The sequence below is a fragment of the Dermacentor albipictus genome, chromosome 4, assembly GCF_038994185.2.
Source record: "Dermacentor albipictus isolate Rhodes 1998 colony chromosome 4, USDA_Dalb.pri_finalv2, whole genome shotgun sequence".
Taxonomy (NCBI): Eukaryota; Metazoa; Arthropoda; class Arachnida; order Ixodida; family Ixodidae; genus Dermacentor; species Dermacentor albipictus.
In genome coordinates this window covers 142,225,135-142,240,835 of record NC_091824.1, presented here as the reverse complement: position 1 = coordinate 142,240,835, position 15,701 = coordinate 142,225,135, and the positions used below count along the sequence as shown (strand labels likewise).

Genomic DNA, 15,701 nt, shown 5'->3' with positions numbered 1-15,701 from the left:
GTTTCTCTAAAAGTGGCGAAGGACGATTAGACTAACAGACTTCGCGTACACTTGAAATCTGCCCGCCAGCTGAACTTCCTGGTATCTTAAGTAAGCGAAAAAATACAATGACGAATTTAATGTCTCCGGTGCGATTGGGTGATGAGCAGATGCGAAGATTGATGGTCAGGGCTTCCTTAGAGGCCAAGCGTGGCGACAAACTCGTCGGCCGAGTTGCACTGCTGCAGCCGGGCCTGCCACGAGAGCAACTCTTCGAACACTGCGCGCTCGGCAAGCGCGCGTGACCCGGGCACCTCTGAACGCAGCTTGTTCACCACGCTGTCCATCACCGCGACAAGCCACATCACGTTGCCGTAGAAACGAGGAGGCCCGTCGCCACTGCAGAAAGATTCCAGCAGCACGCGCTACACGTGAGCTCCAGCGCTAAATTAACGTGGCCTCCGAGATTGCTTTGCGATCTCCGAGGCTACGCGTTCGGCATAGAGATTCTTGCGAAAATTACTAGAGGGAACTAGGCCGTTGCGATCTTTCAGCTGCCATTGGAATGATGGCGTCATAATAATGGAAACTCAACCTCCCGGTTCCGTCGTGGGAGACGCCCACTCCACGAGAGCCCAAAGCTCTCGTGACCTGCAGGACCTGAATAAAGTTGATTTCCTTCCTTCCTACGTGAATGTCTTAATCTTGACGTTTGTGGCTTCACACTTTCTTGTGACGGTGTTTACTACGCTTAATTTTTCTAAGCATTCGTACTTTTTTGAAAAAAAAAACAGCAACGCAACGTGTGTCTGCGCAGATGCATAACCATTGCGAGTTGGAGCATTTCTAGCAAGCTATTTTTCTGAAGATAATCACTTTGCAATATGTCACCAAGCCGTTAGAAACCAGGGGGATGAAGTCGAGGCAAAATCGTGTACCGCCTATCATTTCTGCGTGCTGGCTGAACTTGCATACCCGCAGCTCCAATTGCCTCCCAGACACTAGCGACAGAGTTCCCTCTAGCGATTTTCGCAGGAAACTCTATAGTCCTCACCTCAACCTCCAGTGATAATCGAGTGCGAGTACACGGACAGAAAAATTCGGCGCATCAATTTCGTGTTCTCCGCATTCTTGGAAGTGTCGCCACTTAACGTGTTCTTCCGTTTCTTGGTGTGTACGAAGTAGCGCCTCCATTTTACTGCAAGTGTTCAGTTGCGCTATAAGCTCCGTCTTTAGGCTATTTCCGTGCTCTAAATTGTAGTCTTCAGGTTCTAATGCATTATATGGCGCTGGTGTGGAGAAGAATTTCACAAGCATTTCATTTCTGAAGCACTGAGGATCGTTGTTCAAGTGCAATCACTACTTCAGTCTATTGTTGTCACGATGCTATCAACGAAACGGCCTCAGAGACCTTAATGTAGCTAAAATTCGAGAAAAACATACGGAAGCTTCGCACGATACTTGCGCTTGGTCCTTAAACGTACAGGGCCACACTATTATCATAACTGTCACCCTTTTAATTGACATCTCTCGCTCTCACTAGATCAGTATACTCTAATAGATTTACAGTATTTTACACCTCACACTTACAACGAGACAAGCACTGACTTAACCATGCACACTGAGATGTTTTGATGGGCACTTGAGGGGTATATTTTGTGGAGAACACCACTACAGCAGCTGCAGAAAACACTATTCACCTGTTCTGTTTCATGGGCCAATCTCGCGGCAATAGTCCAAGGAGATTTCAGGTGCTCGATTCGGGTCACCATTGTGCCCACATTTTTAACGAACGCGTCTATGTAAAGCTTCAATAATTTCCGGACAACTTCACTTTGTGATTCTTAGCGCGATGAGGTGTCATTACAGAGCGATGTAGTTTTTACGAAAATACGTAATAAGGCGCACGGCCATAGCAAATTTTTCAGGAAGCAGACATCACCGTTACGCGCTACCGATCCTACTTTCTCTGTTTTCCTTGCCAACGAATGACGTCAGCTCAAAACGGAGGCATTCGGAAAATTACACCGCACTGAGTCATACCTGTTCTTGTCCATACCATACGCTCGAAATTTTTACAAACCTGCAGTTCAAAGCTGGACTGTCGGTTGCATTTCCTTGAAACGCCGAGTCTTCGTCTTTCCTGTCCCCTGCAGTGAAGTTGAAAAAAAAAATTAAGCATTTTAGTTCATTATGCGCGAGTGCCCGTTGGAATGTTTTCTATGACTGATGCGATTTCTATGACCCATACGTGGGACCGCAGATTAATATGCCTAACCGACACATACCACCACTCAGAGCATAGGCAGCTTTACTATTTTACGCAACAAGATAGTCAACATTAACTGTGGACTGCAAACCTTCTGTAGTAGCAATGCTTCCGCGGCTACCTTTATTGTCCCAGACGTACTGTGTAGGCTGCTTGGAATGATTCAAGCTCCGTATCCACATGCAAAAACAAAAAGTTCCAACGCCAAAATTGTTTATAAGAGCATATTCCAACCAATCGTGATAGCGGACATATTGGTACATGGCCGCGCTCGAAGCAGCATGCTGCTCCATTCGAGTGCGGTTGTTATTAGTGAAAGCGGCCAGCCATTCGCTAAGAACACTTACGAGACAATAGCTTCGTGATTTCGGGCCCCTTTTTAGTAATCTCAAGTTGCTCAAGTCTCTCGTTCTCTCTCTCTCTCTCGCTCTCTCTCTGCTCTTGTGTGCGTGTTCGCGTGTAAGTTCCAATTTCGGATGCGAGCGCGCAGGCGTTCACAGGCACAGTCCGTTCGATAACAAATAAAATTCGATATCAAAATAAGCTGAAGAAGGCTCAACAAGTCAGCTCGCTTATGCTTAGAAAGCGAAAATGCGCAAGTGCGGCGTGCCTCCCAAGTCGATGGTGAACGACAGGCAACCGGCCAGGTGCGCCTTCAGACCAGCGCTGTCGACCGAGAGGGGCGTCCTGTCCGGAAGCCGGTACTCGAGGCAGCCTGCGTCGGTCACGGACACCAGCAGCTTGTCGGCGTCCACGCTCGTGTGCCGAAATCCCAGAGCGCTCTCAGCCACGGCCATGCAGCACGCCGCCTGCTGCACCAGGCTGCGGCCTTGTACCGCGCTGCGCAGCTACACCGTAGGGACAGTGGTGGTCAAATGTGGCATATAATTATCCAAGGCGGCTTGTATTGAGGCAATGTCTGTATATGTAGGTACCCCGGATTACAAGTCTTATTTGGAAACTGAAATTGGGCATGTTATCATTTCCGTTGACCACTATACGTGAGCCCGTGGTTCCCAAACATTTAACCATCAGAGACCATTGGCAGCTGTACGAATAATTTAAAGAAGTAGGTTGCAATTCAGTACGTTGTGTTATTTTCTTCCACAAAAAAAGAAAAAAAAGCATTTAGCAACAAGCACATATTGGATGTTTGAAACTGCAACATTATGCTTTGCTGTCGTTTTATGTTCATAGGGGAAATCTGGCGCTCACTGATCTTTCATGCTATAAATGGGCTATGTTGACGTTCAGTCGAACCAAAAAGCCGAAAGGCCAACGTTGTATTTCTTTATTCAGGATTTGATCTGCTCACACAGATCTCTTGCAGATCAGTCGTCCCAAGTGGCATAACAGTCGTGTCGACAGATTTGTCGTCATTCGGAACTTCATATATCTGTCGTCCAGACTTTACAACCGCTCTTTAAATCGACGACACGCGTAATTGACGACTGTTTAGTGTTACCATCTCGAGTCACTAAACGCAGTCTTGCTCCGTAGCATCGCAGACAAAAATTGAAGTCTCAGACAAAAATTGAATTTTATAAGTCGGTTTGGGTTCGGGTTCAGGTTTCTGCACGTATTTAAGTTCAGCTCAGGTTCAGCGCCGGAGCAAAATGCATTGGTTTGACCCGGTTTCAACTGATTCAGACAGGTTCATTACGGTTCAGAATTAAGGAGTATTATTAGCTTCAGAAAAACCAGTTCTCCAGCCTCGCTCGCAAATTTATTTGAACAAAAGAAAGTGTATTTTTACCCTAAGGTGGTGGGACCAACGTACCGAGGTCTGTCTCAAAAGTTAATGCTGTGAGTCAGCAAAAAAAAAGAAATATCACACATACGCTCTAACAAAAAAAAAAATACAGTTGATGGCAGCAGCCGCAGTGACAGCAAGATCAGAAATGATAAGAAACTGAGGAGACATACACTCAAACATGCAAACATGGACACATAAAACACACAAACAAGCAGGCAAACAAGCAAGGACTTTTCAGTCTCGCTGTCATAAGTGCGAAAGGTCGTGATTTCTACTAACAAATCCTGTCCGTTTTTAGCCCTTTCGTCTCTTTCTTCTTTTTTCAGCTTTTTACCCGTTCCGTCGTCTATGAGGTTTCGCCATAATGTACAAAACCAATTAGCCCAGCTCAGAACTCTTATACAAATTCGAGATTTTCGGAAAAAAGAATTGATACGGATTCAGTGCACTTAGATAAAAGAGTTACTCTTTACGCCAAATGCATTCACATGTTCTTTTTTTCGAATCGGCATGGTTGCGACGCATTCTAAAAGTTATTGAAAAATATAATGCGAGAAAGCAGTCCGAGAGGGAGTTTGCTTGAGATAACATGCAGGCATGAGATGCGAGACTTCAATTGACTCGAAATACACTGTAGGCGCAGTAGTGCCGGCTGAATTCGGTTAATTATTTTCTACAGACATGCCTTCTCAAACCATTGAAGCTCATTTAAGTATGTCTACGAGGTATTCCCCAAAAGTTTAAGCAGTTAATCAGGAGGAAAGTGGGAAAGGGTGTAGCAGTGCCGCTCTTTCCGCTCAATAGGATCCAGTAGGTATCTAGTACGCTGCAGACGGGAAACTGAGCTCAGAATGCGGACGAAGGTAACGACTCATAGAAAAGGACCCGTTGCGCAGGCTAACAACTGATTTATATAAGAACTCACAAACATGCAAATACGCTGGAACGCATCGTAAAAGGCATAGAAAATTTGGAAGACGCTTAAGCTTCGCTTTTAAGAGTGGAACGCGATAGCATTCGAAGATCTCCGACTGCTTCTCACGCTTCCTGGCAACTGCAGCTTATGTAACCCTAATGCTTATGTGGAAACGCTGGTGGCGAATGCTAACGAAGGCGAGCTTTGTGGTAGAAACGCGGCCTCTTGCGTGTGCCGAGGATGCGCCGAGGCGAGCGCCATCTGGATGATGCTGCAAGGAAACGGGCGCGCCACTCTATCAACGTTTTGTGAATGGTAGAGACGTTGTAAAAGGCGTTTGTGTTTGAGTTCTTGCGCAACAGAATTATGTTTTCTCGTATATTCAAATTACAGTCCGATGCTATCATGACTGTAGGTTGTGTGTAAATCGTACTTTACCATTTTTCTGACGCATTTTACTTTGAGAAATTCAGTTAGTTCAGTAACGTCTCTGTGCTACGCGGAGCGCCTCCGTTGTTGGGTACGCGTGGTACCGAATGATTTTTCGTGAAAAGACGGTCAACGGTGGACGCCGGGTTTTTTTCGACACGGAGCCCTTAACACTATCGCGGTAAAACACATTGTAGCAACGAAGACACGCGTGTGCTTCGGGCGCATCGTCAACTCCATGCTCCAGGGTCAAAAACGGTGGAACGAAAAATAAAGTGACATCATATTCGGTGAAAGATGAAGTGACGTCATTTCTGCTGTCAATGGCGGGAAATATACTTCTTTAAATTGAATTATGGTGTTTTACGTGCCAAAATCCCGATCTGATCATGAGGCATGCCGTAGCGGGGAAATCCATAAGTTTGGACCACCCGGCGTTCTTTAACATGCACCTAAATCTAAGTACAAGGGAGTTTTCGCATTTCGCCCTCATCGAAGTGCAGCCGCCGTGGCCGGGATTCGATCCAGCGACCTGGTGCTTGGCAGCCCAATGCCATAAATATATTTACGTGGCCTGCCTTTGGAGCATTGTTTTCAACTGCCCCGCAATTCGACTCGGTGGCTGTTTCGAGCTTTTAGCACGCAAAGCGGTGCAGCGAAACGCCAGTCGTACCACTGTCGCACCCATACACAGAACATCGCTTCTTTGCGGGCCGAAGAAAGCTGCCGAGTGCTGGAGGCGTCATTGGACGCCAAGTCCGTCGGCCAGCGCAGGCGAACGAAGACAGCCAAGTGAACAATTGCTTGGCGGTCGTAACTCACTACGTTTGACTGAACACGTTGACAGACGATGCAACAGACCTCCCAAACACAACGTCACCACAATTCATGCAAACGTTGACAAGGAAACAGCGAAACACGTGAGCGCGCCTTCTATGCACACTAGAAGATCTGCATTGCAGTGAAGGGAGGGGGGGGGGGGTCCTTCATTGTTATTGGCCTTCAAAAAGTGGTACTTGTTAATGATGCAGTGATGGAGTGTTGTATTTTTTCTTCACGACATGTATGTAAAATTGATTAGGAATTTTCTTTTCATTGAATAAAACGGTGTTGCGTCTCATGCTTGATGAAAAACATTTTTTTTCTTTTTCTTTTCTTTTCTTGAGGAATGTTTGTTTCCTCCTCACCTAGCCACGCTTCAATCACTGCTCCCATAATCGCCCTTGCCGACGTCAACGACAATTGGTTGTGGACCACCCTCCGCCCCAATTAAGCTTCGCGACTCCTTTGAATTGACCTTGCTTAGGCCGGCAACCGCACTGCTTACAATAGAAACCCAGACTGCCACTCAGTTCAGTTCCTGTTCGGTTCATCAACCTAATTTTACTGCAGGAGGTAGCATTGCTTTCATCCAGGGTCTCATGGAAATATTCACAGTTGCATTTTGAGTGCAAATGACTCACCGATATTCGCGAAAGCGGTTTTCCGGCGTAGCACAGCTCGAACACAATGAAATGTCGAGTTAAGCAGCATTGATTTATGCCTGAAAAAAATAAAGAAGAAAGAAGGCATGAAGGGGGAACAACCCTGATAAAGATTACTTATATATAAGCTGATAGCTGACTATTCGTGGTCCAGACAGTAGCCTAAAGAAGACATTAGATATACTAAGATTATATACTAAATATTATACAGGTAGTATACTAGGCCTTGTATTATAGATAGCCTCTAAACTGAACTTCAATACAGCACAGCATTTGGCACTATATACAGTGTTTCCGATTGTAGGTTTCTCCATGAAACACACCGTACAATGTTTCCAACTTATTTAAAAACCGTTTCTTAAAATAATCACTTCTCGTTTAAGGTTATCAAACATACCCTTCGTATTAGAGCTGCCATAATTCACGCCTAGTCGTAATATTTTTCAGCAATCAATATTCAGTTTAAACTAATGTTAATATATATAATATAATATATTATATATTATATAATAATAGTATTCAGTATAAACTAATAGACGCCTCCGTCTGCAATCAAGCTGAGAGGATGGCCTCACTGTAAATGATGATCAGCGCGAGTGAACCGCTGTAAAAAATCAAATTTTCCTAATTTTCGTAAGGATTTACTGTGCTGAGCGACGAAGCGAAAATTTATCACGTCTGTTGTAGTCAGAGAGTAATATCAGTGATTAAACATGCCAAGGTCAAATCTTTTCGGTTTCCACTCGGCAGTATCATTCCTTGTCCTTACTGAGCTTCTTTTTGAACCGAAATGAACTTTTTATGGGCACCTTTAAAGCACAGTGTTATTATTATTATTATTATTATTATTATTATTATTATTATTATTATTATTATTATTATTATTATTATTATTATTATTATTATTATTATTATTATTATTATTATTATTATTATTATTATTATTATTATTATTATTATTATTATTATTATTATTATTATTTTAAGAGGGCGTAAGACAGTGGAGTTCTTGAGACAACAAGGTGTCGTGTAAACGCGGAGTTCCGAAGTACTCGGCTGCAGTTATGGTAGCGAGAAGTCTGTGTACCCTGAGATCCGCGAAAGCCCACAAGCAAATCGGAGGCGTCGGAGTTGCCGTCCGTACCAGCCATCTCGGAGGCGAGGCTATCGGCCAGGGACTCGCTCGAAGAGTCCAATTCCCAGCCGCCGCTGTGCAGAAGCCACTCCGGGAACTGGTCGAACACGCACACGATCCTGCACGCGGAACAATCGCATGCTTTAGAGAAGAAACGGTTACAGCGAAGCTTCTAACTTAACAGAAGAAAATCCGACATCTAAGGAATTCTTATAAATTGTGAATGCGAAAGCAATAATGTCCAGTTGAACATCGCAGAGCGGTCCTTCGAGTTATGCACTCCTCGCCGGCAAACGAGCGCGTCGAGACGATTGGCGCTTTTTGATTGGCGCATTTAGAACGCAGGCGAGAGCTTGTGCGGACGAGGAACGCGCGGACAACACAGGCTTCCGAGGGCGAGAGTGACGTGGCGTCGCAGCGATGCCCTCTCCCCCTCACGCAACACCTGGCGTCCTACCGGGGCAGCAGGTGTTCCCTTTCACCCACTCTGCTCTGTCGAGGCACACTCGTGACGTGACGTCACAACCAATGGGAATTTAGGTGTAGTTTCACTGCTGCGGAAGGCTAACACCCTATTTCTCGCTCAATGGACCATGTGACGCTTTCGCCTCAGCGTGAAAGGGCAGACTAAACGGTGGTGAGCAATACGTATATAGGGTACGTATTGCACGTACTTCCACATTACTACCCAGTAAAGCCCTAGTGATATCTTGTGTCTGTCAGTGCTTTGTTGAAATGTGTGATAGCGTAGAAGGTGTGATCGAAGGCAGGAACATTAGCACTGGATGATGTTATGGCCAGAGTGTCTAAGTAGAGGCAACGAAATAAAAAGGGACGTATTTACTGGACGACAGATACATCCGACTGGTAATGATACCTAGCGTCTTATAGGGATTTCGGCTTAAAAGCAAACAGAAAAATTTTCTAACCGTTCAACCTCGATGAAGTTTGGGGCCCTGTAGACAGTGCCATGCTTCAGTGTGCTCAGCTTGCTGAAAAGAATATAGGTATGCTTTTAGTGCGCAGATCTAAGCGTAAGCTGGATCACTCAATCAATCACAGATGTTAATAACTATAAATGTGATTTCAACACATTTGTCACACTGTATATCAAGCCTTAATCTCCGTCTCGCGTCCAAAACTTTCGTGCCAACTAGCCAGTCATGTTCCCCAAATCGTCATCTTTATTTCATTCTGATAATACAACTCTATAGATTTCCCTTATTTTTTTCCAGGAATTCTGTAGGCTTGCTACCTAGCTGGCGTTAGCTAAAAGGTAGCGATTTTTTTTTATAGTGCTGACTTATGTTCGACATTTGCTTTCATATTATGGCCGAAAACAGCCCAAACTCTGCGATGCTGCTTTTAAAAGCATTTGGCTGTACATATACCTACATATAAAGAGACAGTGGCAACCATGAGTCTAAGTAGTTAACACTTGTGTGCGTGCGTGCGTGCGTGTGTGCGTGTGTGTGTGTGTGTGTGTGTGTGTGTGTGTGTGCGTGTGTGTGTGTGCGTGTGTGTGTGTGTGTGTGTGTGTGTGTGTGTGTGTGTGTGTGTGTGTGTGTGTGTGTGTGTGTGTGTGTGTGTGTGTGTGTGTGTGTGTGTGTGTGTGTGTGTGTGTGTGTTGCTTTAACCAGCCAGATTATTCAACAGAACAGTGAGCTCGACGTGATAAATGATCAGGCCGCAAGGACCACGTCGGTATTTGAGGCGACATAAGGAACAACTTGTGCGTGCAGTTTGTGCATTAGAATAAGCTGTGCTGTTATGCCGTGTAAATAAGTCTCGCAAAATGTTATCCGCTTCCTTAAGAAAAACTGCATTCAACATAAATTTACAAAATATAAGGAACGGTCTTCATATAGTTTAACATATTTTTTACTTTTGCAATTCACATAAAAATGCTGTGGAATTACGTTCTAGTGAAATATCCACTGTTGTCCGAATCTGCGTTTCATACACTTGTGCCTATTTTGTGGATGTTTCTTCTGCACTCCATCACTAGACCCATGTTTACGGGACATCGTCCCACGACCTGCCTTGGTTGCTTAGTGGCTATGGTGTTGGGCTGCTAAGCACGAGGTCGCAGGATGGAATCCTGCAGCCACGGCGGCGGCATTTCGATGGGGGCGAAATGCAAAAACACCCGTGTACTGAACCCCAGGTGGTCCAAATTTCCGGAGTCCCCCACTACGGCGTGCCTCGTAATCAGATAGTGATTTTGGCAAGTAAAACCCCCTAAAAATTAATCGTCCCACGTATTTAAACATGGTCACACGGGTCCACTTGTAGCTGAAACCTAAGTAGGACCGATTAAGAGTGATACACGGCGGCACACAGCCATGAAGAGAAGCTATATGTTGAAGAAACGGTACGTTTCTACGCATAGTGCAGCCAACTTACAAGCAGCACTGAATGGCGGAGGTGATGGTGCCGACCTGCTGCTCGGTGAAGTCTCCAGTGACGGGCACCACCTTGAGAACGGTCCGCCTGAGCACGGATGACAACTGGAAGACCTCGCTGTGGCGAGTGTGGGCTAGCCATTTGTGACGGTGCTGTCGCCTGGGTCACCCAAACAGAAGAGTTGTGGAGGCGTGGGTACATACGTTTATAACGACAATCCGCGAAGCCACTGCGCACGGTGTGCGCCATCGTTAAGCTAACACACGAGTGTAGAACATGTGCAAGTTTTTGCTCTGGAAAGTGTGCATTTGCTTGGTTCTTCAGCAGATTACCTCTTTTTGGTCGCAGTGGCGCCTTTCTACACGGCAGCAGAGCAGTGAATTGACACACTGGCACTTGCAGCTGGCACTTGCAGCTAGACCATCAGCGGAATAGGAGCCGCACGTGGGCGCGTTTCTTTTCACAGTTTAGCGTACACCGTATATGAGTGAGACGAGAGTTATGCTTGTTAAGGAAAACAGTTTTGTGTACATCGAACCATTTAGCAGAAGCGGATGCAACATCACCAGATATGGTGCGTGGAGCTCCGACATGAAACCTCAAAGACGTGGTCTGACACATACTTGCGACATCCCTATCCGATATACAATGACGTTTGCATTCTCTTTACGCCTGGCGTTGCGTATTGCAGACAATCATTACTACATCTCGTGAACAGATCAACGGGTGTGAAAAAAGGCACTGCTTTTGCGATGGCATGTCAATAAAGCGTTTCCTTGTCTGGAACCGTCATTGAAAAGTATTATTATTTTACGATAAACTTGACTTGATTCCCAATGTGGAGTGGAAGTTCACCTGGAGCGTGGTGCTGACTTCCGGGTGCTTGCTATGTTCTTCTAATCTCGTGAGCCATAAAATATTTTGCTTGGATCCAATGAAACTTGTATAATCTTTTGAAGTTGTTTTTGGCGGGGTGAATCGTAAACAAAATATTTCAGTTACGTTAAACGTGTGTCTAGCATTGCGCGTACAAAAACATGACAAAAAGAAGGAACATGATTACACACGCGGAGCGGATGTTTTTCTCCATGTTTGTTGCGCCCAATGCTACACGTTGATAATGGAAGACCAACCTGCGCAAGTTGAAAACTTACTGACGTTAAATGTATTCTACGCGTCTGAAATGTTGAACACAATGCGCGGTAACACAAATTTCTTCACTCCTCAAAACCAGGGAACAAAGCCACTCCTAATTGCCAGCACCGGCAGAGGGTTTGACAAAAGACTAGCGTGGAATGGCAGGGTGCGAAGCAATCGTGGCAAGCCTTGTGTGATAAAGGTATGACTCAGAGTCTCTTTAATGGTCGGCCGAACACACGTGTTGAAGGCAACAACGCACTCCTTGCGAATACAACTGCACAAAACTTTGTTCAGACTTCTCTCTTGTGAGAAAATTCTCTCACTCCATTCTCTGCACACGCATTCCATTCTGTTCAATCAGTTTGCTTCCATTTATTTCATTTTTTCCCCGTCGTTGTTAAGCGGCTCTACATCGGGGTGGAGGCATGCACGAGAGTGAGTATTTATATGTCGACGCACGGAGTAAAAAAGATGGAAGCTTAAGCAAGTATGCGGTACCACCAGAAGACTTTCGAGGAAGCTTGTGCTGACATAGACTCATTAAAGAACGATTAAGAGCTACTGACGCGTTATATACTGAATTTTCCAATGAAGACACAGTCATTCACATGACGGCAATGGCTCTAGACAGCTCACCCGTGTGGCAGAAGAGCGAAGAACGTGAGTGGTGCATCCTGGTTGCACAGGTCCAGCAGTCGTCTCGGAAACACCTCGATGGGCTGCGCGGCACATCATGTGGATCGCCATATTGACAATGCATGCACTACAGTGCCACCGACACAGGATCGGCGTTCGCGCATAACGTCGGGTTTCTCGCATATCTACCTCGGTGACCTCAGTGAGTGCATGCATGGAAGGCGCGCGTACGAAAGTGCTGTTCTATCATATTTTAGTTGATTAAAAAGCAATCTCATAACACCATAAGGGATGTTGATACGTGACAGCATGCCCTGGCATCAGCGCCGGCCATTTAAAAGTGCGATGGTGTGAACGCATGTGCCTCGACGTCGTACGTCCCTCGGCGCGACGGCGCCACCTGGTCACACTAGAGCGCAGCCTATAGCGCCAAAGCATGGCGTGGACGCCTTCACATCAATGTCACATTATGTGGAAACATTAAGTGCAGAGGTAATGCTAGAAGGCCTTCAGGTGATGCCTTCAACTTAAGTTAGAGGTCTTCAAAATATATCCACGCCTCTCGCAAAAGCGCAAATAAAGGTCTACTCTCACGCACCTCGTGATCAACGGGTATAGGCTTTCACGCATTTCGCTCTACCTGTTGACGCGTTTTTCTCTCGCGTATGAGGTATAATGTTTCCCAACAGGCAGCCACAATTCAAAAGTCGTTATAAGTTGTCCTTTCTTTTTAAATCTCAGGCAAGAGTTCACTGTACTCTTGGTGTTGCCTCTTAATGAAACCGCCACTTTCCAGTCCCTGACATAGCACCATTCGCAGCATCGGAGAAAGGGCATAGGGTAAAATTCGAAGAATGCTGTGGGCGGAGCCCACTGTGTACTGAATTAACGCCTTGCCACCCTATTAAAAGACGTGCTTACAGATATCTCTTCTGAATCATCAGAAAGCTATTGAGAGCTAATTAGCTTTCTGCACGCTAGCTTTGGCATAAAAAGCACTTAGCACCAGGATTGTGCGTCGGAACTTCCGTGCTGCCGGAAGCACTACTAAGTTACGAAGCGTGTAAGCTGTCACTGCCTGTTCTGCAAGCGTATAGCTCACCCGCTTGACGAATGGTTTGCTCTTGATGATGACTTGGGGAGGGTCTGCAAATAATGTAAATCGAATAACGACAGATTTTAAACGCCGGTGAAGCGCAATAACAACAAATGGTTACGTAGCCTATATTTGCGTCCCACCAAAATATTATATGGGAAATAACTATTTTAGTAAATAAGCATAACAAATCGCTTTAATCTTATGGAAGCACAGTTAGAAGGTGTACAAAAATTTTCGTTGCGTGCAAAGCTATCCGTTTCTTTTTGTTCTCGCTACCTAAATAGTGCCAATCTACACAAACGATTCACTATTAAAGTTTTCCCGGTATCTGAGAAGCACCAAAGAGATATAGCGCACATATAGCTTTCACTGAGGAGGCACTAAAGCGCTTTATTTCTATAATATCGGCACAATGGTTACAAAGCAAAGTAGCACAAGACTGTATTACACTGCAATTCAAAACGGGAAAAGTCATGCCTACGGGCCTTACGCACGCAATTTGGAACTGCGAAATGACGAACCTTTGTACAGCTTCTCACATACGTAAAAGCGCATGCATGCCCAATGTAGTGCGCTTACATGTGAACATTAACTACTAAAAGGAGCGTAACTAACGCTAAAACCGTACGACCAGGAGTTTCACTGCTCAATTCCAGCTGCACAATTTGATGCTGGCTGTGGTAAATAACTTTCACGAGACACTGAATAGCAACAGGACGGATATGTGTGTTCGCCGCGCTGTCAGCTTTACTGCTTCTTTTTCAGTGTTGTCACCGGCGCATGGGTTGCAACATGTCTCAGGTAGTTGGCAACTTTGTTGAAAAAACAACACATTTCATAAAACAATACAACCACTCGACAGAGGTTGCAAACACGGAGGCTGCGACCTCCTGATCAGTGCCTCATCATTCTTGCCATGGCACTGATGGCCTGGAACTACAGACATTTATCCTTGTGTGTAATATACTCATATATAATGAGTGGTATGGAGATCCCTTAGTATGTACGTGGTTAAAATTTTGTATTTTGGCGAAGTAATTGTTAACCAAAAAATTTAACAGATTAGGTTATTTTTACAGTGAAGGAGTAAAAAGAAGGGCACAGCGGTGAAACTGAACGCAAAATGACGACGAAGTGCTTTGAAATTTTTGCGAACTAAATCTGAAAATTTGAATAATGAAGCCTGTTTCTTCGCAAGGCTTGTGACTAACGAAAAACATCAAGGCCATTGGTGCACCTCATTCTTCTCGCTCACGTCTAATCATTGGCGCACAGAAAAGGTGCGAGGGTACTTCAATGATGCCTCATCGACAGGCTTCGCAACGCTAATGTTCCTACCGCCAGGAAGCGACCATGTCGTTGACCACTGTCCCTCGCTGATTTCCGACGGGGCGTAGTCAACAGAATTCGATCCAAGCCTCCCGAGTTGACTTTGCGCTGTCGTACTGCGGTCCACTTCCTTTTCGTTATTTATTGAAACCACCCGTTCGTTCCGTTCGTTCTCGTCGTCTTCATCGGAGTTGCCTTGTAGCGTCAATGCCTGCGAGCTCTGGCCAAAATCGAGCAGCGGGTACGACTCTGCAAATTGCGCCCACGACGCGCTCGACTCTGGTCGGCTTGAGTTCGACCTTCGTCGACCACCGTAAACTGTCACCAACGTAAACACCAGCACGAAGCCCATCAGAAAGCAGGAGCAGGCTATGTAGATGACCACCTGCAAATGATTACGCAATATGACATTGGCGTTCCACTTGGCCAAGGAGATCTGGCTGTGGAGACGAACTACGTATTAGTTCTTTCTACAACCGCAAGGTGTACTAATGGCGAACTGCGGTCAAGGGACACCAGATAGGCCACGTTCGCCAGGATCCCTTCCACTGTAAATCATCCTCGCTTCAACTTTGCCCTGCTTGGCACGTACTGACACATTCAAACACAGTACTCCATCCAGCACCATCCATCGGCCGATGGCATTAATCGGTCCTATTCATCGGGCCCATTACGATACTTTTTGAATGCAGTTGATAGATCTGTGATCGCTGCATAAAAGACGTACTTTACTGTAATATTCGGCTGCAAAAAACAAAGATGACTTTTCGTTTCGGCTTTGTGAGGTTCTTTTTTCTGTTTCTGAGTCAAGCACATCGCTCATTGCCCACTCATAGCGCTGAATAAAGCTTAACTACTGTAAACCTTTCCTTTAACGAACTACGAGAACCAAATAAAAGCCAATTTAGCTGAAACTCCGCTTAATATAAATATCCATATAACAGCCCTTCATGACAGAACAAAGTACGTGGAGGATATTTAAACAATATCTGAAGCATTTTCGGCACGTTACAAGGACAAGAGGATAATCCGTGGTTGTTACCAAGACAACACAGCTGAAGATATAGTTTCAACTCAGTTAGCGTTTCAAAACAAAGAAAGAAAAAAGTTGAGGAAATTATAG

The 15,701-nt window shown here is 45.2% G+C and overlaps 2 protein-coding genes across 3 annotated transcripts in view; one reads left to right on the top strand and one right to left on the bottom strand.

Annotated features, from left to right (window-relative positions):
• LOC135915433 (isatin hydrolase-like) overlaps nucleotides 1–15,701 on the top strand; it is a 358,063-nt gene that overhangs the window by 63,925 nt on the left and 278,437 nt on the right. The window lies entirely within an intron of this gene.
• Nucleotides 92–15,701, bottom strand: part of LOC135915442 (uncharacterized) — an 18,723-nt gene continuing 3,113 nt past the window's right edge. Inside the window, exons 3-12 of the mRNA XM_070537895.1 lie at nucleotides 14,588–14,963; nucleotides 13,253–13,296; nucleotides 12,151–12,233; nucleotides 10,375–10,533; nucleotides 8,898–8,960; nucleotides 7,921–8,087; nucleotides 6,813–6,892; nucleotides 2,859–3,096; nucleotides 2,063–2,129; nucleotides 92–378 (exon numbers count right to left, since the gene is read on the bottom strand). Coding sequence (XP_070393996.1) covers nucleotides 177–378; nucleotides 2,063–2,129; nucleotides 2,859–3,096; nucleotides 6,813–6,892; nucleotides 7,921–8,087; nucleotides 8,898–8,960; nucleotides 10,375–10,533; nucleotides 12,151–12,233; nucleotides 13,253–13,296; nucleotides 14,588–14,963 — 1,479 coding nt within the window. The 3' untranslated portion in view covers nucleotides 92–176. The remainder of the gene's footprint in view (nucleotides 379–2,062; nucleotides 2,130–2,858; nucleotides 3,097–6,812; nucleotides 6,893–7,920; nucleotides 8,088–8,897; nucleotides 8,961–10,374; nucleotides 10,534–12,150; nucleotides 12,234–13,252; nucleotides 13,297–14,587; nucleotides 14,964–15,701) is intronic.